Genomic DNA, 23,358 nt, shown 5'->3' on the forward strand with positions numbered 1-23,358 from the left:
TTGGCATTAGTTCCTGCCTCAAAATATATGTTAATTGCCTTATCACTACCACAATCGTTATCATCATTTATGCTACGTATATGGATTCATTCATCTGTTTTAAATGAATTGGCCTCGTTCCACCTTACAGAGGCAATTGATTTATCCAGCCTATTGTAACGTCCCAGCGATGTGACTGGAAATGTAGTGAGGCCACGTGATGGCAGTACTGGCGAGAGAAATGACTGTGTAACTCACAGTATTCCAGCCTGATTCTGTCGAGGATGTGAGCCTTCCCTTCCTGTTTTACCAGACCAACTGCACAACGTCCGCACACTCACACCGACTTGACTGCAGTAGATGTCTACCAGGCTCTTATAATGCCTGTGTTCTTGTCTTTAGCATTAAATAGGCGGTTGTTTTGTTTCTTTATTCGCGCTAAATGTTTCGATTAATTAATTTGATGACATTATTTTATTGCAATAATTTATCGCTATACCTCTGGTACAGCCGGAACACTCACGGTTCTCCGGTGATTGTTTCCTCCATATTCTCATGGCGGAGACTAAAATTATTTACCATATAGACGAGGAGGAAACTCCTTACTTGGTAAAATTGTCAGTTGCTCCAGATAAGGTAACTTTGGCAGATTTTAAAAATGTCCTCAACAATCGCCCGGTTAACAGCTACAAATTCTTCTTCAAATCTATGGATCAAGATTTTGGGTAAGTAGCCTACCTTTTAAGCCTGTCTCTTTCATGCGTTAACAGAATGGCATATAATACTGCGTAACCAAATCTGTGTAGCCTGAAAATCAGAAGCATTATGCCAATTCTTCACTTCGCTTCTGTTCAAATGAAGCTGTCATCTTGGCAGCGACGGTTTCACATTATTGGCACCTGCCTCCCATGACTAATGGCTTGATCACCTGCTCCTATTGTAGGGCTATAACATCATGATGTGTTCGTGATGGGACGAATTATGTAGGATCTCTATGTTTGTATTCATTCTATAACCCACATTTTGAATAACCGGCAAAGACGGTCGTCTGTACGGCTAATAGTCGAAGTTGAATCTTTTACAACAATCAGCCAACACAATTGATTCAATCCTGATATTTGGAGTCACTTTTAAATGAACGATTTAATGCCGAAGGGAAATCACAATGTACAGGCCTACTTTTATTATTGTTCCCACTGCTGTTGCGGCGTACCTGCATGGTTGTAAATGTAAAATACATGCTCGGCGTCTTGTAGCTGTCAGCGCTATGGTGCACGTTGAAATCTCTCCGATAATAGTTATTTGGACTGCTGGATTGCTGCGTGCTGCAACGCCTCCAGACCCAGTTTGCTGAATTCTAGTGCAATAATAACAATGTTGCATGGCTGCACGTGCAACAGTGCGTGTAACGACATAAAGACGCCAGTACCGTCGGCTACAGGACGGAGGACGTGTGCTCGCCTAACTTCGGTGTTTTACGGAAGCTTTGTTCTTGCTTTGCCGACTACATATGCGTGGACTACACACTGCGAGTGGTCCTTTAATCTGCATCAACACATGACATGGCTAACGTTACACTAGGTGGTATATCAGTAGGGAGAAAAGCACAGGATATTACATTACATGTAGATTCATTGGCCTATGATGACAGGTTCCGTATTACAGTGTCTACTGCTGTCGTTGCTAATAATTCTACGCGAAGGCTACGCTTTCTCTCTGATCAATTTTCGAAGTAGGCCGCTCACTGGGTGGAAATTTGTAACCCGAAGTCCAACCGCGGCTGCCCGGGAAAACTCGCTCTGCTCCTGAAAGCAGGTGGCGGGGACTAACGGCCTGACTTAAGTCACGGTCACTGTGCCGAGCTCTTCAGCCTCAAGGACCTTGACATGGCGTATTGGCATCCTAATCTCGTCTGGTTTCTATGCAGTAATATGTAGTCAGTTGAACAGTAGCTAACTGTAAGTGTATCTCTAGCTGCCGCAATAAAGATAATTCAGTGATCTTATCAGATACTCGGCGTGTGTCTTCTTATTGTGCTGACGTATTGTTCCATGACATTGACTTACTTGTTTCCATCTGTATTTTGTGCCACGGTTGTTTGCTATGTCAAGATTCTTACCTATTTTACAGTCACGCTGATATAGTAAACGAAGATCTTATTTTAAAAATTGTTTTTATGACAAAATGCTCTAATATGAAATGCAATTCTGCATATTGGAGCGATTTGCAATGAAGAGCAGATATCTGAAACTTATGACATGGATTCATATTGATCATGACACGGATTGCAGTAATGTGGAGAACCTTTATAAGTGTGCTTGCAGTTATTAGGCTTTGTTTGCCTTTTCCTCGCCAACCACAGACCACTAATGAAGACTAACAATGCTAAAATGTACCTCACCCAGTTATGGCTTATGTATGAAATAGTACAAAGATCAATATTATATATCATTATAATTGTTATGACATTACTGCATGTTAAATTTATATTAAAAAAACCCCCTCCCATTTATTGCTACAACACAAAGTACAATATTTATTGAGCATGCAGTTACCTACACGTAGACTAACGCCTAGATTCCCGGGTGTCTTTTTTAGGAATGCCTTCCTTATAGGTGCATTTGAAAGGTGTGTAATTAAAGATGGTATCACTGCTGTTGTCATGCCTCTACCCCTTTACTGTCTGACTGGTATCACTGCTGACCCAGTATTATTTGGGAGGAAGAACCCTGTCCAAGCAGCATTGGTACTGACATCTCAGTGGTATAGTGTAATAGGTGCAGCTGTGTTACTGGGCTTTTTATGTTTCCATGTCACAGCTGGGTTGAGAGTGGTCTGCTGCCCAAACACCCATCCAAAAGACCACTAATGAAGAGTTGGATGAGGTCTAACCAAACTGTATTGCATGGCTATAGTATATAGTGTGTGTATATATATATATATATATATATATATATATATATATATATATATATATATATATATATTCCTAAAAAATGAATGTTTCTAATGAAGTGGGTGGCAAGTTTGAGTTTTACTGCTTCATAATGCACTAATACATTGGTGCTCTCCTGCAAGATCCTGTACTTTTTGAAGACGATTAAAGTGAAAAATGTATGAAACCATTTGTTAACTTATACAAATGCTGAGATCATAACCGATATGCCTATAAGCCTAAGTGTAGTCTGGAAAGGCAGCCTTTGTCTTTTGTATTAGGCCAGCATACAATAACTTGTGCCCCTGTAGCGCTGATGTGTGAGCTACACAGAGCTTCACACTTCTCCCTAAGGCTTCTCACGGTGGCCCGCCGTCCTACCCTCAGAGAGGTCATTAACCTACAAACAATTTTATAGGTTGTTGAATTATTTCACATCATGTAACAGTCAGATGCACATCACAGCCCTTGACTGGGAAGCCAGTGATCCAGAACACTGGCCTCCTTCACTATCCCTCAGTCAGACCACATAGAGTATAAGAGGAAAAAGCAATGCCTTTGCTTGTGACGTCGTTCGCGAAGCTTATATATGCACTACAGTGTTTACACAAGACATTTGCAAACAATCAGACAGCAGAACTGTAGATTAGGACTAGTAAAGACTCTGTTTTGATTGTTTGAATTTGGAATGTTGATATGACTGCTTCTGTTACTGGTGTTGCAGCTAGATTAGAAATAGTGAATGAAAAACTCTTAGTTATTCCTGTGTTTGTTAATTCATTTACACCTATGATTTAAGTTCATCCGGTTGGGTGGTTTAATGTTTGAAATGATTGGATAGACAGGTGTAAATGCTGCAGAGTCAAAATTGTACCATGATCAGGTCTGTTGAGACTAGTTGAGTGGCAGCCCTGGATGCACCAGGGAAGAACTGCGTGTGACTGTCAAAGTGTCCAGATATCGAAAATGCTTTTGACATGATGAAAACTCATTGGGACAACTAATTTTTTGTACAACGTTTACATGCCAGTTGTACATTTTTGTACAACTTTTACTTTATTTAGATTTACCTTACTTCGTTCATGTGGGCAGTTCAAAATAAAACTTGCAATAATTCTTTATATTATAATATTTTATTTTGTAGAATGTAGAACAATAGTATATGGATATGTATGGATTTTCATCACAAGGGCTAATTCAATGAGAACACCCTATTACGGATCACTGGGTCATGGGTTATTATGAATTTACTGGTTGCTCAACCCAATTAGATTTGGTCAGTCCAATTAAAGATTGCACTGATTTGGTGACGTTAGAATTGTCCCAGCCTTCATAATAAGGTAGCATTGCTGTGTTTCCCGTAAGCTGCTCTGTGAGTAGTGGCATTGCCTCAGTGATGTGATGCACAGCTAAAGAGATGTCCTGGGAACAGCACGAAGTGTCACCCTGGGTGAAAGAGTGAGAGGCTAACAAGGAAGTAAAGTAATTACACCATCAGCCCTGACAGACAGTGACTTTACGAACCTGATTTCCCTTAGGTCCTTTAACCCAGTCTGACCTGGATGCCCTCTCAATTTTCAGAAATACATACAGTGGCTAAGTGCATAGGTGAAATGGGCTTTGTTAGAAAGATCATTTGGTAGAGTGAATTCAGTCTGCCCTAACATATGTACCATGTGTAACTGTAGTACATGACAGTGAGATGTGAGACAGTAAGCTACGAGCATATATATAATGTATAATATAATAATATATAATCTATTATAATATATATGATAATTGTACCTTGCCAGCCTATTTATTACAAATTGTTATAACTATCACAAAGTGTACAAAGTAAGGACCATTGTTTCAGTAGTATTTCACTACCTATTGCATACAACATATCCTACAATCATATACAACATACCGTTTGCAACGTCAACATTATAACACCTATATGTCATGTACACATATTTCAGTATTCAGGAATTACTTATGCCCAATGGAATGAATAATACCTTATTCTTTTTATTATATTATTTTTGTTGCTTTAAAGATTCAATATTTATTTATTCAGTATCTCTGTATAGAATGTATTTTACTAGCTGCTGAGATGCAGTTGTGTGCGCTGCTCCAGACTGAGCAGTGTTGTGTACTGTAGTTTGTATAACTGTGGTTGAGAGAAGGAGCCCATTATAGACTGGAACCAGGCCCAAAGATGTGTGTTCACTTACTGAGCAGCTCGCCTGGACTTGAAGTTCTTTCACTGGGTGAGTGATGGAAAGCCCCTCTGGTGTGTCCATTTTTTCATACCAGCAGTGATGAGCGAATGCTGCTCAGTAAATACAACCTTCTTTTGAGACCAAGAGCCATCGGTGCCAAGTTAGAAGAAATGTCCAAGAACTTAAGAGGAATCACAATAATTAGAATTCTTTTTGGATCAGTTGTGCTTGAGAATGGGTCACCTTTTGTTCTGAATTTGAGAGTTGTACAGATACAATGTTATTTATGTCTGAACATAGCAACAATGTAGCAGTCTCCCAGGTGACTGAACATACTCACCAATTAAGTAGCAGTCTCCCAGGTGACTGAACATACTCAACAACAATTTATGTAGCAGTCTCCCAGGTGACTGAACATACTCAACAACAATTTATGTAGCAGTCTCCCAGGTGACTGAACATACTCAGCAATTATGTAGCAGTCTCTCAGATGACTGAACATACTCAACAATTTATGTACCAGTCTCCCAGGTGACTGAACATACTAAACAATTATGTAGCTGTCTCCAAGGTGACTGAACATACTCAACAATTATGTAGCAGTCTCTCAGATGACTGAACATAATCAACAATTATGTAGCAGTCTCCCAGGTGACTGAACTTACTCAACAATTATGTAGCAGTCTCCCAGGTGATTGAACATACTAAACAATTATGTAGCAGTCTCCCAGGTGACTGAACATATTCAACAACAATTTAGCGGTTACTTGGGTGACTGAACATTAAAACATGAAGCCATGAAACCCTGCTGCTTCATACATTCCAAGAGAGTTACACTAATCATCTCACAACCCCAAACACAAGCACAAAATCTTAACTGCAATGTGTAATCTGATGCCTGCTCTCTGTAGTCTGAAAGGGACGAAGATTTGTTCTGGGTGAGTCATGTTCTCATGATTCATGATGTTAAATGTAATCTGGCAGAAGATGATGAACATCAAGTAGCTTTGAACAGTACAGATTCCTACACTCAGACTACTTATGCTAGATTCGCTGCACATACTGTATATAGATTCACTACAAATACTGTATACAGACTCAGACTGCTCATACTGTATACAGACTTGCTACACATGTTGTATATAGCCTCACTACACATACTGTATACAAATTTACTTCCCATACTGCACACAGACTCATATTGTATACAGATTGCATATTGTATACAGATTAAGACTACCAATTTTGCATACAGTCACTACAAATACTGTATACCCACTCAGACTATACACACTGTATACAGGCTCGCTAAACATATTGTATACAGATTCAGACTACCTGTACTGTATAAGATTCACTACACATACTGTATAGCAACTCAGACTACACATGCTCTATACAGACTCAGAGTATGAATATTGTAGCATATTCTGATGAGACTACAGATGCCTAGACTCAGACTACTCATACTAGATTCACTACACATACTGTATACATATTCACTACACATGCTGTATACAGACTCAGACTGCTCATACCGTATACAGACTTGGTACACATACCGTATATAGACTCTGTATTTTCTGTATACAGATTCACTAAACCTACAGTATACAGACTCACTACACATACTGTATGCAAACTCAGAATACACATAGTGTATACAGACTTGGCTGTGCTTCCTGGCGTAGTGTGGCAGGAGTTTTTATGTATTAGAGGTGGCTGGAGGCTGGATGGATTTCCCACAGTCCCTCACTGCTGTGAAGTCCTGGCCTAAGGCCTCATGGAAGTGGATGGGCTAGCCAAGTGAAGGAACCCCGGACTTCCTGTCGTTTACAGAGACTCCACAGAAGGTTGGCAAAGAGAAGGCCCAGTACAGTTTGGCAGCACAAGGTAATTGATTGCAGGGACTAATGGCAAAAGGGACTGTTTCTTTCCATTTAAGCATGCAAGATTTGCATGTTAAAATGTTCTTTAACAGTATATCAGCCACCTGTATATAATAATGCTTTTGTTGAGAGAGTTTAGGTGAGTTGTTTTTGGTTGGATTTAACTTACAGAATTTTGCTTTGAATTGACTAAAAGAGAACATTCTCACCTGTGATTCTGTCTTGCTAATTGTGACTCTGTAAGTACTATATACTCTGTCACCAGACATTATGTAAAATGCATATAGTCAGTATATATTTTTCTTAAAGTCATTAACATTGTAAAAAAAACACAATAATAACTAGAATATATTTTGAATGTGAAATGATGTGGATCCCTATGTCATCTCCACATCCAATTTGTAGTTTGTAATCTTGAGGAAAGCTGTACCAGGATGGCTTACCAAGCTGTATTTTTTCAATTGCATCATTTTAGTGTTCAAGAAAATAAATATTCCTGGAGTTTTTTGAGTTATATAATATGCCCTTTGATCAGTGTTCAGAGTTTTTATCCTGTGCATCAGTAAGGATGACATCCTTTGAGAGAGCAGTTCTTGCTGAAGTGCATGCATCTCTTTACTGTATATTATTGATTCACTCAGCATAATCCATGGTAACAAGCAGCTCCATTATCGTAAGATGTATAGTATTTTAGAATTTTAGAATACAGTTCAATACACTTTAGGATGGCTAATCGCATGATAATATAACCTCTCAAAGCAATTGAGCAAATTAATAAATTAATTTTAAAAAACGGCTTATAATAACACCAAACTGCATAATCACATTTGAGAATCATTAGGTAATAAAATAATGAATGCAACAACCTATGCCCTGTAATTATTACCCCCCCCCCCCCCCCCCCAAAAAAAGCCCCGACAAAAACCCACCCCTCTGGTCTGTAGAACAGATAATCTTCCAAGGCACATCAAGGTCAAAGGAGCATTAGTTAGCCATGCCTGGTCAGGCGGCAGAGAGCCCCCGGTGACTGAGGTGCGTCTCCTGGGTGGGCGGCAGAAGAGGCTGGGCTCAGGGAAGCCTGGTCTAATTAACCAGTGAAAGCTGCATCTGCAGCAAGCCCTAGCCCGCCCTGAGAGGGTGGGGGGGTACAGACGCCCTCCTGGAGGCCCAGACCTGCCCTGAGAGGGTGGGGGGTACAGACATGCTCCTTCAGAGCACACTGAGGATGTTCATTCATTCAACTTAAGCTTTTTTTATGATATTTCCAAAAAGATGTACTTGTGAGCATTTCTAAAGCAGACATAATGCTTTAGAAGATTATTTTTCTTAAGTAGGTACCAGGATTTGATAATGTTAAGCTGAAAAGATGAGGTTTACAAATCTTTTCATGGGTAAATCTGAGCTAATGATGTGTTATTAACTCATCCTCTCACGATGAATCACGAGCTTGATGGGAAAGTAATTTCTACCATTTACCATTCAGCATGTATTAACTCCCAATTACTGCCTTCACTATCATTTCAATCACGCTTCTCTCTTTATCCTTCAACTTTTGAGGTCATTCCCTCCCCTCTCTTTCACTCTTTCTCTCTCTCTCTCTCTCTCTCTTTTTCCTCTTTACGCTGTGTCTTGTGCTTGGGTTCCTGTCTCAGGAGAGGCAGGGCAGAAGAGTTCAGGGGAGAATTTCCACTACAAAGTACAAAGAAGCTTTACACCCCAATAACCTCACTGTGCCCCCACTCATTTAACACACACACACACATATGCACAGAAAACAGCACTCTCACACACACACACACACACACACACACACACACACACACACACACTTCTCCAGCTCTGTCATGCATTTTGACTTTAGCAATACATGCATGCATCCTTGCTGTGTCTTACCTGGGTGATATGTGCTAATGGTGTTGTGATGTCTCATATGTTTCTGTCTGTCTCACTCAGGGTTGTTAAGGAGGAGATCTCGGATGACAACGTCAAGCTGCCTTGCTTCAACGGGAGAGTGGTGTCATGGGTAAGCAACATTCTCTGCCGTCTTAAAGAACACCTTGGATGGAGGAGACCAGAGAAGCAGGCAGTCACATGATGCGACATGGCAGTAGCTGTGTATTCTTAACATCATATATTATCATACTGAGCAGTGCTGCCCTTCCAATGTGCTGGGATCCCACCAAACTGCCTCACTTCTTGTGTCCACACAGGTCCCCTAATCAGAGGAGGTTTAGGTAGAGATGGTATATTCCACTTCTAGGCAGAGATCTGAGAAAGGAATATTTCATATAACCTATGCGCTTTCACTATAGATCATAAAAGTTTAATGCAGCACACTGGTGTCCCATTGGGTTTCAAAGCCAGCAGCCAGAACTGTAGATATAAGTGCTTTCTAATTCTGACCAGTGTGGTGTGTGTGTGTGTGTGTGTGTGTGTGTGTGTGTGTGTGTGTGTGTGTGTGTGTGTGTGTGTGTGTGTGTGTGTGTGTGTGTGTGCATGCATGTATGTGTACGTACGTACATACAGCCCCAGTATCTTATAGCACAACTGATGACCTCTAGTTGTGATATTTTATTCCAGTTCCCTACTGAGTGTGTTTTTATTCAGTCTTCTATTTGTCTGTGTACCATGTGGTCAATCAGGTTAGAGACCACAGTGCCAGGACTGGTTCCAGTGCAATTCTTAGTTCTAGTCCCAGCCCAAGTCTCAGATCAAATCCACTGCCCAGTTTTAGATCTAGTACCAGCCCCAGTCTTGGCTTAGTTCTAATGCCCAGTCTTAGTTCTAGTCTCAGTCCAGGTCTCATCTCAAATCCACTGCCCAGTCTTACTTATCGTCTCAGCCCAAGTCTCTACTGCCCACTCATAGTTCTGGTCCTTATCCCAGTTCCAGCCCCAGCACACGTTTTAGTTCCAGGCCCCCTGCAAATCATTGTTGTAGGGTCTGTGCTGATTACACCCCTATGCATTTTGATTTGTTTGTGTGTGTGTGTTCCCTCAGCTTGTATTGGCAGAAAGCTCCCACACTGATGGGATGTCAATGTGTACAGACAGTCATGCTGAACTTCCTCCACCCCTGGAGAGAACAGGGGGCATCGGAGACTCCAGACCCCCCTCATTCCAGTATGTATTGCCTACCTCCACATATATGCGCACACACTTTTAGAGCAGTATCTAGGCACACACACGCACACACACACACACACACACACACACACACACAGTGCAATCGGCCCTCTCACACATCCTACACACTATCAGGCTTCTCATAGGTCTCTCTGCACACAAATTGACCTGACACAGACCCTTACAGCCCACAGACAGACTCTCTTATTCTCTGCAGCACACATTTTACACTCTTGCATCTCACCCACTCACACCCCCACATACATACCTCCACACAAGCACACACACACACACACACACTATGTATACACACACACACACGCACATACACACACACATACCTCCACACCAACACACAACACACACACTCACATATTCTTTGCTCATTCATCTACTCTGTATATGGCTTGTCCTGTCTACTCCTGTTGGCAGTAATCTCTTCTACAGGTATGGCATTGTTACCAGTAGAGCAGCAATAGCTTAGCTCAAAGGGAATAGATGCACATGGCTCTGGTTCCCCTGTCGCAGTCACTCATCCATAAGCTGCCGGGCTCAGAACAGGACGAGAGGGGAAGCCAACATGTGGTGTTTGTGTCTTGGGCAGAAAAGCACCAGGGGGAGTCCACTCTCCTCTCTTACACAACAGAATACACTGCTTCATACAACAGACAAGCCAAGCATTAAGAGCCTTGTTGATGCTTAAGAGGCACTCGAGGACACAGGGTAACATACACAGGCGTCAAGAGTGACAGAGAGGCACATATGGCGAGGGAGAGAGTGAGGGAGAGAGAGACAGAGTGCTAATGAAATGCGGTTGATTTGGATGTGCTCAATAAATTTTTTTGTTTAAGATTTTTCCCCTTTTCATTGTGTTCTAGTGATTTACCATCTCACATTACATTGCTATTGACTGCCCTCTTGTGGTTAAATTGTGAATATCACTTTTGCTCCAGGTTCATATAAATGCCCGCTAATACTTATGATGCATTTTCTCTTTTATGTAAGATCTCGTGCTTGTTTGACTCCTCTTACACTTGACCAGGCATTTCCTGATGTGTTTTTGACATGAAAGTTATAATCTTATGATAACTTGATGCTTGTATATACTCAGAGTAGAAACATCATTGTTCATATATGCAACAAAGGCAAAACTAATTTTCCCATAGATATATGTCTAAAACATGTATATACACATATTCTATTCTCCACGAGCATCCTGTATTTGTTCCAGTAGTCCACTTCTCATCAGATTGCGCTGGTCCCCCAGCACAGACCTTGTTAACCTGACCTCACAGACCTGAGCAACATCTGAGCCAGTGTGACTCTCTTGTTTTGACCTCTCATTGTTATTGAGGTAGGCAGAATGAAGGACTTTGCCTAAGGCACCACACTGGAGACAGGATTCAAACCCCCAATTTCCTTTACCATGGTCAGTGGTGTAACCCACTGAGCTGTCCAGCAGCTTGGTGTGCCACTGGGAGCACTAGAGGCTCCCCAAACTGGGAGAATGGCTCCCGCGGATCCCAGGAACAAGATCCAAGATCTCTAGTGAGAAGAGTGCAGTCCTGGGAACAGCTAGGATACTAGACAGGACCCTCAAACTCTTAGGCATCTTGTAGAGGACCCGAGATTGAAGGAAAAAATGCACAGAGGAGGTCAGGTGGGGAATATATATACATATGTGTGTGTGTGTGTGTGTGTGTGTGTGTGTGTATGTGTGTGTTTTAGGGGTTCTATATTTTCCATTTGATATGTAATTTCAATATTTTCCTGCTATGACCTACCCAGCCCAAAGAAAACAAAAGCATCCTGAATAGGCAGATGCATTTGTTATCGCATAGAATGACCCATTTTATGCAGTGCCTCATGGGTAATGATAGATGGAGGTTTCCTAAAGGCCAGACTAGTGTGTGGGTGTGCGGTGTGTGCGTATGTCTGTTGCAGAGCTGGGGGAAGCGTCCCTCTCGCAACTCTTTCTATGTTCTGATATAATTCTCGCCTTGCTCAGGTTTCTGGAAAGCCGGTGGCTGCAGCTTTTCAGGTGACATACTCACCTTATGTGGCTTTAAAGGTTTTACTGGGAGGAATGACAAAGTGATCCAGTGTGATAAAACTGAAATATGTTTGCACTGTTATTCCCTAGAAACCTCCTCTATGTTTCTGCAAATACCTCTTATTCCAGGATAGGTAAGGACACACGGGTCAGTTTGACTATTTGTTACACATGTGCAAGTCTGTCTCTGCACCCCATGTACCCCTGATACTTGTGAAATATACAAAATGCACCATAAATACCAAAATATATACTGTGCATGAGTTAATTTGAGTAACAAAGAAACAGAGTTCTGGTTTAGGTTGAATAATGGGTGCTAGTGTTGAATGAGTTTCTCTCTTTCTTGTCTCCTGAGGTCATTTCTTTCGAGATTGAATGTCACGTCTATACGCTGCAGGTATGTGTGTAAGGCAGCTGGCGTTTGTGCTCATTTCCTCGGGTGCGTTGGTGTGTTTGCAGTGCCAATGCAGTGAGCAGCAGAGACGGCCTGGATACAGAGACCAGTGAGACACTCCTCAGCCATCGTAGAGAGAGGGAACGTGAAAGAACCAGGCGGAGAAGAGAAGAGCGTAAGAACTCTTGTCACACATACAGACCATGTGGAGATAAAGAAGCGTGCCTCAGGCGTATCTCATTTGGATCCAAAAATTATTTTGCATAAGATAACAAAGCATAAGATTCCATATCAGGTCATAGCATGTGGATGTCTTGTCATGGATTTACTGTATCAGGTTATAGCATGTGGATGTGGAGGATATTATGAAGGCATTCATGGCTTGATCATATCCTGAGGATACAAACACATGTGGACAGCTTCCTTTAATGAGATATATTTGTCATAACAATTTAGAAAAAATGCTTCTTATTGCACCTGCTGGGACTGGTTTATATACCATGAGCATACCATTTTCACGTACACCACATTCAAATCACTCGAATGCTGTTCTGTGACTACATATTCATTTCTAATACCTGAGAGACCTCGATATGTCCCTGGTGCCACTAAAAGATGTGATGCATCATCCCACAGAACATTAGATGTGCGAATATTTTAAAAAAATAACAATACATTCACCAAATTCATTGCCCTGCAGAAACTGAGTGGTTGCTGTATTCTTCATTTTATTTTCGTTGTTAGTTTCATTATCTGTCTGATAAGGGTTTTAGAAGCTTTTTGGGGTGCTTTGGTGTCAGACAACACACACACACATACTTTTCAGAGTGTAAAAGAGAGAGAGAGAGTGAGTGAGTGTGTGTGTGTGTGGTCCAGTCTTGTGCGTGGTGAGTAAGTGTGAGAATATATGTGTGTATTTGCGTGGATTTTGGCATGTCTGCATGCTTCTTCTCATCCGAGGAGTAAAGGAATCAGCATGTGGAGATCTTTGGGATCTGTGAGATCTGCGCTGTTCCTTTTTGCTCCGTTTACTCGGTTCTACCCTTTCCAGCAGCCGCAGTATGGACGTGTGTCTGGATAACTCCACTCACTCCAACCACCGCTGGGGCTCACTGACCCTTCCATACAGGAAGAACTATATTTAACCTCGCAGCCGCCCTGCCCAATGCTGATGTGGTTCCCGCCTGTTTATTACAGTGGTCTGTCTGCCTGCAGCTTCCCTGCTCATGCATAGTACCTGTCACGTCCACCGTACAGCTCTCTCCCCCAACCGACTCGCTGGAGGCTGCCTCTAGGGTTGTTGCTAATCTCCATATTACCTGTTTGTGTAGTTCACTCTTACATACCATATACCACCCCCTGTGTTCTGAATATGTATCAATATACAGACTCGAGCAGCCAACTATTGACCCACTCATGTCAGTACATGAAGCAGCAAGCCAGTAACAGGTCAGCGAACAGAATCCTTCAAATATCTAATTACCTTTCTTCACATATACCTCCCCCAGACCCACCCCACAACCCACCCCACACCCAGTGTTTCCCCCTTACAGTAATTTGTCTCTGTGTTGGTGACAGTATAGCTCTGCACTCTATTAGATCCCAGTGATCATTAATCATTGTGGCTTAATTAGACTTTAGCGATGGCCAAGTTATGACAGCCCTGTCCCTGGAGAATTAAGGAGAAGGAATGTAGAGACACAACACCCATACACAAGTGTCAAGCTCCACATTGTACTTTCAGTAAAAAGTGAGAAGTCTGGCTAGAGTCTGACAAGAATCAGCATCAGACGCTAATCATTGTGGCTTTGCTCTGGAATTGGATTTATATTCTAGAACAGGGCTGGATGCATAATAATAATAATAATAATAATAATAATAATAATAATAATAATAATAATAACAGCAATGATAATAATTATTATTGTTGAGCTGGGTGCATATTAGTAATAGATGCATATTATTATGAATATAATAATAATAATAATAATAATAATAATAATAATAATAATAATAATTGTTGTTGTTGATGTTGTTGTTGTTGTTATTAAATACTACATTTACAAAAGCAAAATCGTATTCGCTGAATTGTGCAAGCACTGCACTGCTCCGTTCTGTATCCAGTCGCGTGATTTCATAAAAGACAAATTATCTCCAAGTTTGGTAGCTGTCTTGAGGCGCTTGGTTTAGCTGGTGTAGCGCGGTTGCATAGGGGTTGTGCGCTATATCCATTACCTCGCCGCTGGCTAACCTTGCTCAGAAAACGTTTGTTCGTTCTGGCGATCATCATCGCTCAGATATCGCGTTAAGGAAACAAATACGTGGATCGAAATAGCTGTGCGCCCGCTGTCTCCAAGGCACTGTGGTGATGAATGGTGATGCGCGAAGCGCGAGTGGGCGAGAGAGGGGGGGGAAGGTCCTCTCTTATCGCGCGCTCTCGCACGGGTCGCAGTGCGCTGTCGGAACCGCTCCGAAGAGTTTGTGCTCCGTCTCTGAGGTAGGACCCGGGGTCCGCTTTTTTCGAAGGGGTTTGTCAAACCATGCAGGATTCTGTGTTGTCCCCTTGAGATGTACATTTACGTTGTCCGTTCCCGTTAACCTGTTGTGTATAGAAAAAAATGTGTAGAACGGCATCGTGGTACATGAGCATTCTAAAGCAGCTGGGTTTCGAAAACATATCATTGTTTTTTTGAGGGAATTAATATGTTCTGAGGGGAAGTTGAAGTTTTCGTGTGGAAATGCAATTGCGATTTATCAGAGAATGAAATGGAACTTGATTTGTTTTATCACAAATGACATAAATGTTTCATTGTGGAGTATGCAGAGTATTTTTGCTGAGCGATTTAACGCTAGAGCTGAGCACGTGAATACCTCGTGTCATCCGAATTATCGCTCATGACAAAGGTTTGGTTCAAATCCAAAGGATTTGCTTTTTAATTTGTTTCACAGCCAGTCATTAATTACTGAGGAGGCTGACTGCCTCTCTCGTGTTAATCCAGTCCCATCGTCGTCATCTGACCTCCGTAAGACCGAGACAGAGCTACTTTAATAATCTATTTAGAAAGTTTTAATTTTAATTTGATCTGAAGCAGATAGAACATGGATAGACTGGACATGGTGTATGACCTGACAGCATAAGGTCTACCTCATCAAGTTTTTACATTCCAGTACCGCACCCCCAATGATATAATTGATATAATTTCTGTGTGTGAAATATTGTTCTGTGGTGCTTTGTGTGCTAGGAGTTATATTGCTGGGGCAATAGATTTGGCTCATGTGCGTCTCAGTCACATCCAAACGCTGAATATCCATTTAGCCTGTCGGCTGGTCTAGGAGGAATATTGTTTTCTGAAAATTCACATTTGTTAAAGGAAGACTGAATTGGAATGAAATTCTCAAGCCCCTGCCTCCAAATCTCTGGTGCCTTCTGCTCACCAGTGCCCTCTTTTATCTTGCCCTTCTTGTTTATGTTCTGTGAATGTGTTTCACCCACACTCTCTCCTTCTATTACTCATCCTCAGTCAGCCCTTCCCTCCCTCTCGACATCCGTGAGCTGCCAATCAAACCTGAAGACCAATCACTGGGGATCAGAGGGTTCACCTTTCCTGGTGGACTGAGAATGTTGTTCACAGTTTTTAACTGAAGAACTGAGAAGCTTTTGTGCAGGGTGTATGTGCTAGTAGGAAGGGTGGGTAGGGAGAGTGTAACCACACAAAGGGAAGGCAGCATGACCACACCGACTGTGTTGGATTGTTTCGGCATTCCCCGGAAAGTACACGCCCACCCAGGCTCCTTGAGATGCCTCCGCCTCACTCAGGCCTTCCAGCCAGTCCGCTGCCACCCCGAACCTCTGCCACTTCCAAAACAATGTATGTTGTCTGCACCTTTTTAATCTCCCTCATACTGTGCACTTGTGAAAGGGGAGTCGTAGTACTCAAGGTGTGATCAAGCCATATAGTTTAATTGTCAAAGTTCCCACAGAATTTCTTTCAAGATTATTATTATAAATGATTATTAGTTTTGTCCAAAAGGGCAATGCATTGTTGCAATTACCATCCACATACCTGTACTACCTGTCCCTGCTTTCAGGAAAAAGCCTTTCTGAAGTACATCTGTGATACTGAGCCCTGTGTATGTGCGTGCGTGTGCGTATGTGTGGATTTATGCGTCTGCATGTGTGGGCACATGCGTGTCTCTGTGTGTGTATGTCTTTGCGTGTGGTGTGTGTGCACATCTGCATGTGTGTGTGTGTGTGTGTGTGTTTGTGTGTGTTTGTGTGTGTGTGTGTGTGTGTGCGTGTGTGGCCACCCTCAGTCCCGCGTGTGAACGGTCACTCCAAAGCTGAGCGGGGCGTAAGGGAAACAGCAATGGTGTGTGACAGCGCCTCTATGATGAGCAGTGAACTGGAGTCAAGCTCCTTCATCGACAGTGAGGAGGACGAGGATGGCAGCAGGTCAGTGGCTCCACAGCACAGACAAGCCATTATCCAAAAAGCCACTGGTGCATGGCAAGCGTCACACACTTGTTTTGTGCATATTGTCTTGTTAATGTCGTTATTTTCTCAGCCAGTTTCTCGTTATTAATGATCACCATACAATTCTAAAAATAGGCAGTGTAATTTGGCAAAATACAACATTCATTGTTTTAGACCCAGAGTTGCTATCTTGGATCTCTTGCAACGAATATAGCCATAGTGATTCACCTAGTAACACCTGTAAGACTCAACCATGAAGGTGGGGATGCTGAGCTGGTGTGTAGGTGAGAATGAAGTGCCATGGACTATGACCACAGATACTCAGCAGTTTCCTGGTAAACATCCTGGAAGATTTAAATTCCAAATTTTTACCCCAAATACCATCAACATGTCTCCTCTCTCATTAGGGGTATTAATCAATCAATCACTGTTCATTTGCATGTGTTTTGAGATGACTACATGGTCACTGTTACCCAAAGTAACAGTAACAGTAATTGTTACCTACTCAATTAGTGTTACCCAAAGACATGTACTGCCCAGAAACCCATCCTCCTTCAGAAATCCATCCTCTGATCTGGATGAGGTTCACCACAGCGTACATGGACTTCGTTAGGTACTGGGTGATCGACTGTATACCCACGAGTCCATTCATTTCCCAACGAGAAACCATGATTTAATCTGGAAGTCCATCATAAGGTCTGTGGTTGCACTGGAGATGTGTGCAAGCATGCATGCAAGTAATACAGGAACGATCGCTGGAAAACCATCACCTGCATGAAACATGAGTACACCAATAGAGCGTAGTGCAAACAAGATGTGCATTGGCTGTGGTGGGGAATTCAGACCCAAACCCACTGTAAACCACAGGCTTGTGCCTTCAGATCTGCCAGTGCATATCTCCCAGATGAACTGAAAATATTTTATGCCTGTTTGGAGCCTGTAAACAGAGTTATGGCAGCACAAGTTCCTGTATCGATCTGTTGTGGATGTGAAGAAGTTAAACAGTGAACAAAGCTGCCAGTCTGGATGGAATTTCAGGTCGTGCGTTAAACATGAAGTAAACAATTGGCTGCTGTTTTTATAGACATCTTTAAATCTCCCTAAAAACTCCCACTTGATTCCAAAACACCACTGTTAACCCTGTGACCATGTGGAGAGGGTCACCAGCCTCAAGTCCTTGGAGTCACCCTCAGTAATGCCTTCACTTCCTCAGGCATCTGAGGAACGCCCAGATGTCCACTACAGTCCTGACCGTTTAACACAGGTGTGGTGTGGAGTCCACCCTCACAGGGTGTATTAAGTTCTGGTGTGTTAGCTGCCCAACAGAGGACAGGAAAGCCCTACAAATAGTAGTTAAAACATCTCAGAGGGCGATCAGCATGCAGCTGCGAGCAGTTTAGGATGTTTACTAGTACCCTGCACCAACACGCCCCTCCCTTCAGTCCTATGGGAAGCTCGGCTCAGACTCCGGACACGCCCAGCGAGATTCGGGGATAGCTTCTACCCCAAGGCTACAAGACAGCTCAACACACAACACGCTGACTACAGACTGTTCAACACCCACTAATATGCAATATGAATACCTGTCATCTGCTAACTATCTGTTTTACTGATTTCTCCCATTGTTTGTCACTTTGTACTGCAACACTTTGTATTTCTACTCCCAAATTCTACCTGCTTAGAATTTATTTTATTGTGCTTAGTATTTCCTTTTATTTTAATGTTCCACTACTCTATTAATTGTTTAATCTGTGGAGAAGCATATAAGTAAGAAATTCACTGTACATAGTCTAATGAATTTTCTACACATGACAACAACAAACTTGAAGTTGACACCTGGTCATGTGACACCTGCTTAATCAGTTTGGATCCAAACCACTTCACTGAGCCATTTTGACATTGTTACATAGTCAGAAAATATTTTTGAGCGGTTAAAGCACTCACAAAAGTGATGATGGACTATGCTAACTAGACCAACATGAGACATTACAAGAAGACGATGCTGAACGCTTAGGAGTGTATTAGGAGCTATACCCGTTACCATCTAAAGTAAAATGAGAATTCACGACAAATAAAAAATGAAACAAATCGTTTGTAAATAGGATGTTGAGGTGTTTCAGACACCTAAACAGATTTGACTTGTTCTTAAGTACATATATCAACTGAGTAAAATATTTTACTTATTTTCGATAAATTCTTAAATTAAAACAGCTCTTGCTAGTAATCATAGATCTACTGTGCCCCCCATCCCTCACTTCTTTAAGATACGTGTGTACTTTTCCTTACACTAGCACTGTTTTCAATGCATTTTTAAAAATATCTTCATTGTTCATGTTACTTTTCCATAATTTGTGTGTGTGTGTGTGTGTGTGTGACTGACTCAGACTGAGCAGTTCCACAGAACAGAGCTCCTCTTCCCAGCTAATGAGGAGGCACAAGCGTAGACGCAGGCGCCATAAAGTGCCCAAGATTGACCGGGTATGACCTCACACATCAGACCGCAGTGTGTGTGTGTGTGTGTGTGTGTGTGTGTGTGTATTGAGAGCATCTCTTTTCCTCTCCACAGTCATCCTCTTTCAGCAGTATCACAGATTCAACCATGAGTTTGAACATTATCACCGTTACACTCAACATGGGTAAGAGCCCCACAACCACCCTTGCACACACAAACACACACACACACACACACACACACACACACACACACACACACACACACACACACACACACACACACACACACACACACACAAAAAACCACACACATGCATATCCGTTTATGCCTCTCTACCTCCCTGCAGAGAAGTACAACTTTCTGGGCATCAGTATTGTGGGACAGAGTAATGACCGTGGTGATGGAGGCATCTACATTGGCTCCATCATGAAGGGAGGAGCAGTTGCAGCAGACGGAAGGATAGAGCCAGGAGATATGCTCCTGCAGGTGACTAATAGTCTGGTGATAAACCAATAAAACCGTATAATTTTTAAAAAAGCAACAATAAAAAAGAAGTTGCTCAGAACAGTGGATCTGAATTTAAAACTCTCAGTGATACTTAACTCAGGATCTTAGGTGATATGGATTGTTTTAAATCAGGAAGTTCAGGCTAAAACAGTACTGTTTTAAGATACTTTTTTCCCTCGAGATGATACATCAAAATCTTTTCTTTTTAAATTAAACTCATATTTTGAGGGAATTCAGTATTTTTTGCTGAATTCCCTCAAAATGCAGGTTTTATCTTTAAAAAATGTATTGGAAAAAAAATACATTTGAAAATCCATTCAAACAAATCTTAATCTTTGCAGTCGCCTCTCTGTTTGCTTCATAATGTACACAAATGCCAAAAGATTTAGTGAAAAATATGAAACATTCTTCCTTCCCTAATCTATACATTTATGTCGCACTGCTTGTTGGTAAACAATCAAGCAGTTCCTGGTTGACTGTTTCAGAAAGACGCCTAATGGTATAAAATCAAAAATCAAACTGGATCGTATCCACAACAGACAACTCGTATCTGTTGTGTGTTATAATGCTTTTAACGTTGCCCTTCGGACGCTTTTGAAAGTTTTATCACAGGCACATATATGCACAAACTTAGAAAACCCTCTACTGTAAGATGGAAAAAAGCCATAAATGCATCCGAAAACATAAAGTGTGGTTTGGAACACAGCAAAACTGGAACACAACCCCTTCAATGTTCTGTTGCACCTCCCTAACCCACAAAGCAGCTTAATGTAATACCATGTCTTAGCTGAGCCACGGTGTCGCATTAAAGTGATTAAACAGTGCAGGGACACTGGGACATTACCTCTACATCAGTTTTAGAGGATAAACTTTGGATCTAAGCTGGGGGGGGGTCATCCCCTGGGTCATGCCTCCCAGTATAATCAACCATCACCGCTGTCTTCAGTGTCCCAGCCGTCAGACACCTCCAGCAGTTTGCTAATCCTGATTAAATGGCAAGCTGAGGTAATGGTGTCGGCGGCAGTGGATTCCCATATGGCAAGATGCCACCACGATATACAGAGTATTAGCATAGTAATGTTTTTTTCCCCTCTTTTTTATCCATATCTTCTTTAGATTCACATCCCAGGGGCAGCTTAGAGGCATAGGTGTTGCTCCCGTCTGGTTTCTGAATCCAGTTTAGGAGCGTAATAGCTAAGCCGAAAGACATGATGATGCCCAGAGGTGTACGGATTTGATTTCACATCCCCAGATTGGAACAGCAGTAGTGGCACATGACAGCGGCGACAAACAGACCTTTTTTATTTGCTACTTTAGGATATGATCAGCAGCAAAAGCATAATGCCAATGCTGTGTGTCACCGTGCTGCCTGTTAACATACGTGACAACCTTCCTGTCTTTCTGGCTTACAGGTGAATGACGTGAACTTTGAGAATATGAGCAACGACGATGCTGTAAGGATTCTCAGAGAGATTGTCTCCAAGACTGGGTACTTAAAAAGGACTGGATTAAAACCATACACGTTCATCGATGTGGCTGTCACTTGTGTATTAACTGAGCACTTACTGAAACGTGCACCATACTCCTTCAGGCCGATCAGTCTCACTGTGGCTAAGTGCTGGGACCCTTCACCTAGGAGCTACTTCACCATACCAAGAGGTCAGCTTGCACACACACACGTGTGTACAATTAGCCACATACACACACACACACACACACACACACACCGGCTTACACACATGCTTGTGCACAATCACCCATGCACACAGACACACTTTTTTATCCTTAGTTTTTTTTTATCTGACTTGTTACTTGGGAAAAACTATACAGAGCCGAGAACTATGAAGGGTTAAACAAAAACCCTTCACATTGATGTATACCTTAAATACTGAATACAAGACAAATGTTCTGTAATAGACATGCTACAGGGTTATAGCAGTCATTGTATGGATAATACTGGAGAATGTTGTACCCTGAGTAGTTGTAAATTGCATTTCAGGTTGTGTATTCTGTCTTTCAGACAGAAAATTACATAGCAAACAAAGGATGGATGCTTAGTGTTTCACCCTTGGCTCTTGGTCAAGTGCGTCAACCTGGTCTCTTGGTCAAACGTCACCCTGGACTCTCGGTCGAGTGTGTCACCTTTGACTCTCAGTCAAGTGTGTCACCCTGGTCTCTTAGATGAGCGCGTCAGCCTAGTCTCTCGGTCGAGTGTTTGAGCCTGGACTTTCAGTTGAGTGTGTCACCCTGGACTCGGTCAAGTGTGTCAACCTGGTCTCTTGGTTGAGTGCTTCACCCAGGTCTCTCGGTTGAGTGTGTGAGCCTGGTATCAAGTGTGTCACCTTAGACTCTTCATCAAGCGTGTCACCCTGAACTCTTGGTCAAGTGTGTCACCCTGTTCTCTCGTCCAAGTGTGTCACCCTGGACTGTCAATGCAGTGTGTCACTTTGGTCTCTTGTTTGAGTGTGTCCTAGGTGTAGTGGGATACATGTGTTTATTACTTGCTTTGTTTGTTATTTGTCTTGCAGAAACACAGCATTCCTGCATAGTAAACATTGCTAAACAAAAGCAATGTGTCTTGTGCTGCTTTATATCCTCTTTATTAATACGTTTACAAACATGTCAGATTTGTTTTGGGCTACACTAGTTACTTTCAATGAATGACATTACAGCTATGGTTTTTCAAATTAATTATTTTTTAATACAAAAAATATTTCTAATGGAAAACCCCTTAATGCGGTCTTAATTAGACCCAACTGTCTTGAGTTTACTTGAGGATTTAACCAAAAGACAGATCAACAATAATCACAATAGAAACATGCTTGATCTTAAACACAGGGATCATTTGTACACATGTTCAATGACTTCTAAAAAAGTATCCCTGTTTGGTCCCGATATTCCCAGCTGAACCTGTGCGGCCGATCGATCCTGCTGCCTGGATATCTCACACAACTGCACTTACAGGAGCTTATCCACAGTATGGTATGTCACATTCACCTCTGCTTTTGCCCTAAAATTTGAACTTAATTTACCATTCTCCGTCAAAACCAGAAGGCTTTGTGCTTTTCAGAGTTTGACGACCTCCCACTCACAGTCGGGAAGACGGACATGACAACCATTGTGAAGGTGATGCAGCTTCCAGACTCAGGCCTAGAGATCAGGGACCGGATGTGGCTGAAGATAACCATCGCTAATGCTGTTATAGGTGAGCAACTCCCTGCACACAGAGCTGTTATAGGTGAGCAACTCCCTGCACACAGAGCTGTTATAGGTGAGCAACTCCCAGTACACAGAGCTGTTATAGGTGAGCAACTCCCTGTACACAGAGCTGTTATAGGTGAGC

The 23,358-nt window shown here is 42.1% G+C and overlaps 1 protein-coding gene across 2 annotated transcripts in view; it reads left to right on the forward strand.

Moving 5' to 3' along the window:
* Positions 1–268: 268 nt before the first annotated feature.
* Positions 269–23,358, forward strand: part of LOC145654543 (segment polarity protein dishevelled homolog DVL-1-like) — a 30,943-nt gene continuing 7,853 nt past the window's right edge. The window contains exons 1-12 of one of the 2 annotated variants that reach the window (XM_081708749.1): positions 269–704; positions 8,961–9,030; positions 10,008–10,129; positions 12,645–12,754; positions 16,894–17,032; positions 19,438–19,531; positions 19,620–19,689; positions 19,855–19,994; positions 21,428–21,504; positions 21,607–21,674; positions 22,920–22,997; positions 23,086–23,220. In XM_081708749.1, coding sequence (XP_081564875.1) covers positions 535–704; positions 8,961–9,030; positions 10,008–10,129; positions 12,645–12,754; positions 16,894–17,032; positions 19,438–19,531; positions 19,620–19,689; positions 19,855–19,994; positions 21,428–21,504; positions 21,607–21,674; positions 22,920–22,997; positions 23,086–23,220 — 1,273 coding nt within the window. In that variant the 5' untranslated portion in view covers positions 269–534. The remainder of the gene's footprint in view (positions 705–8,960; positions 9,031–10,007; positions 10,130–12,644; positions 12,755–16,893; positions 17,033–19,437; positions 19,532–19,619; positions 19,690–19,854; positions 19,995–21,427; positions 21,505–21,606; positions 21,675–22,919; positions 22,998–23,085; positions 23,221–23,358) is intronic. The other variant, XM_081708748.1, reaches the window with a different exon arrangement.

Source organism: Electrophorus electricus, unplaced genomic scaffold, assembly GCF_041902795.1.
Source record: "Electrophorus electricus isolate QZ-2024a unplaced genomic scaffold, ASM4190279v1 Scaffold131, whole genome shotgun sequence".
NCBI lineage: Eukaryota > Metazoa > Chordata > Actinopteri > Gymnotiformes > Gymnotidae > Electrophorus > Electrophorus electricus.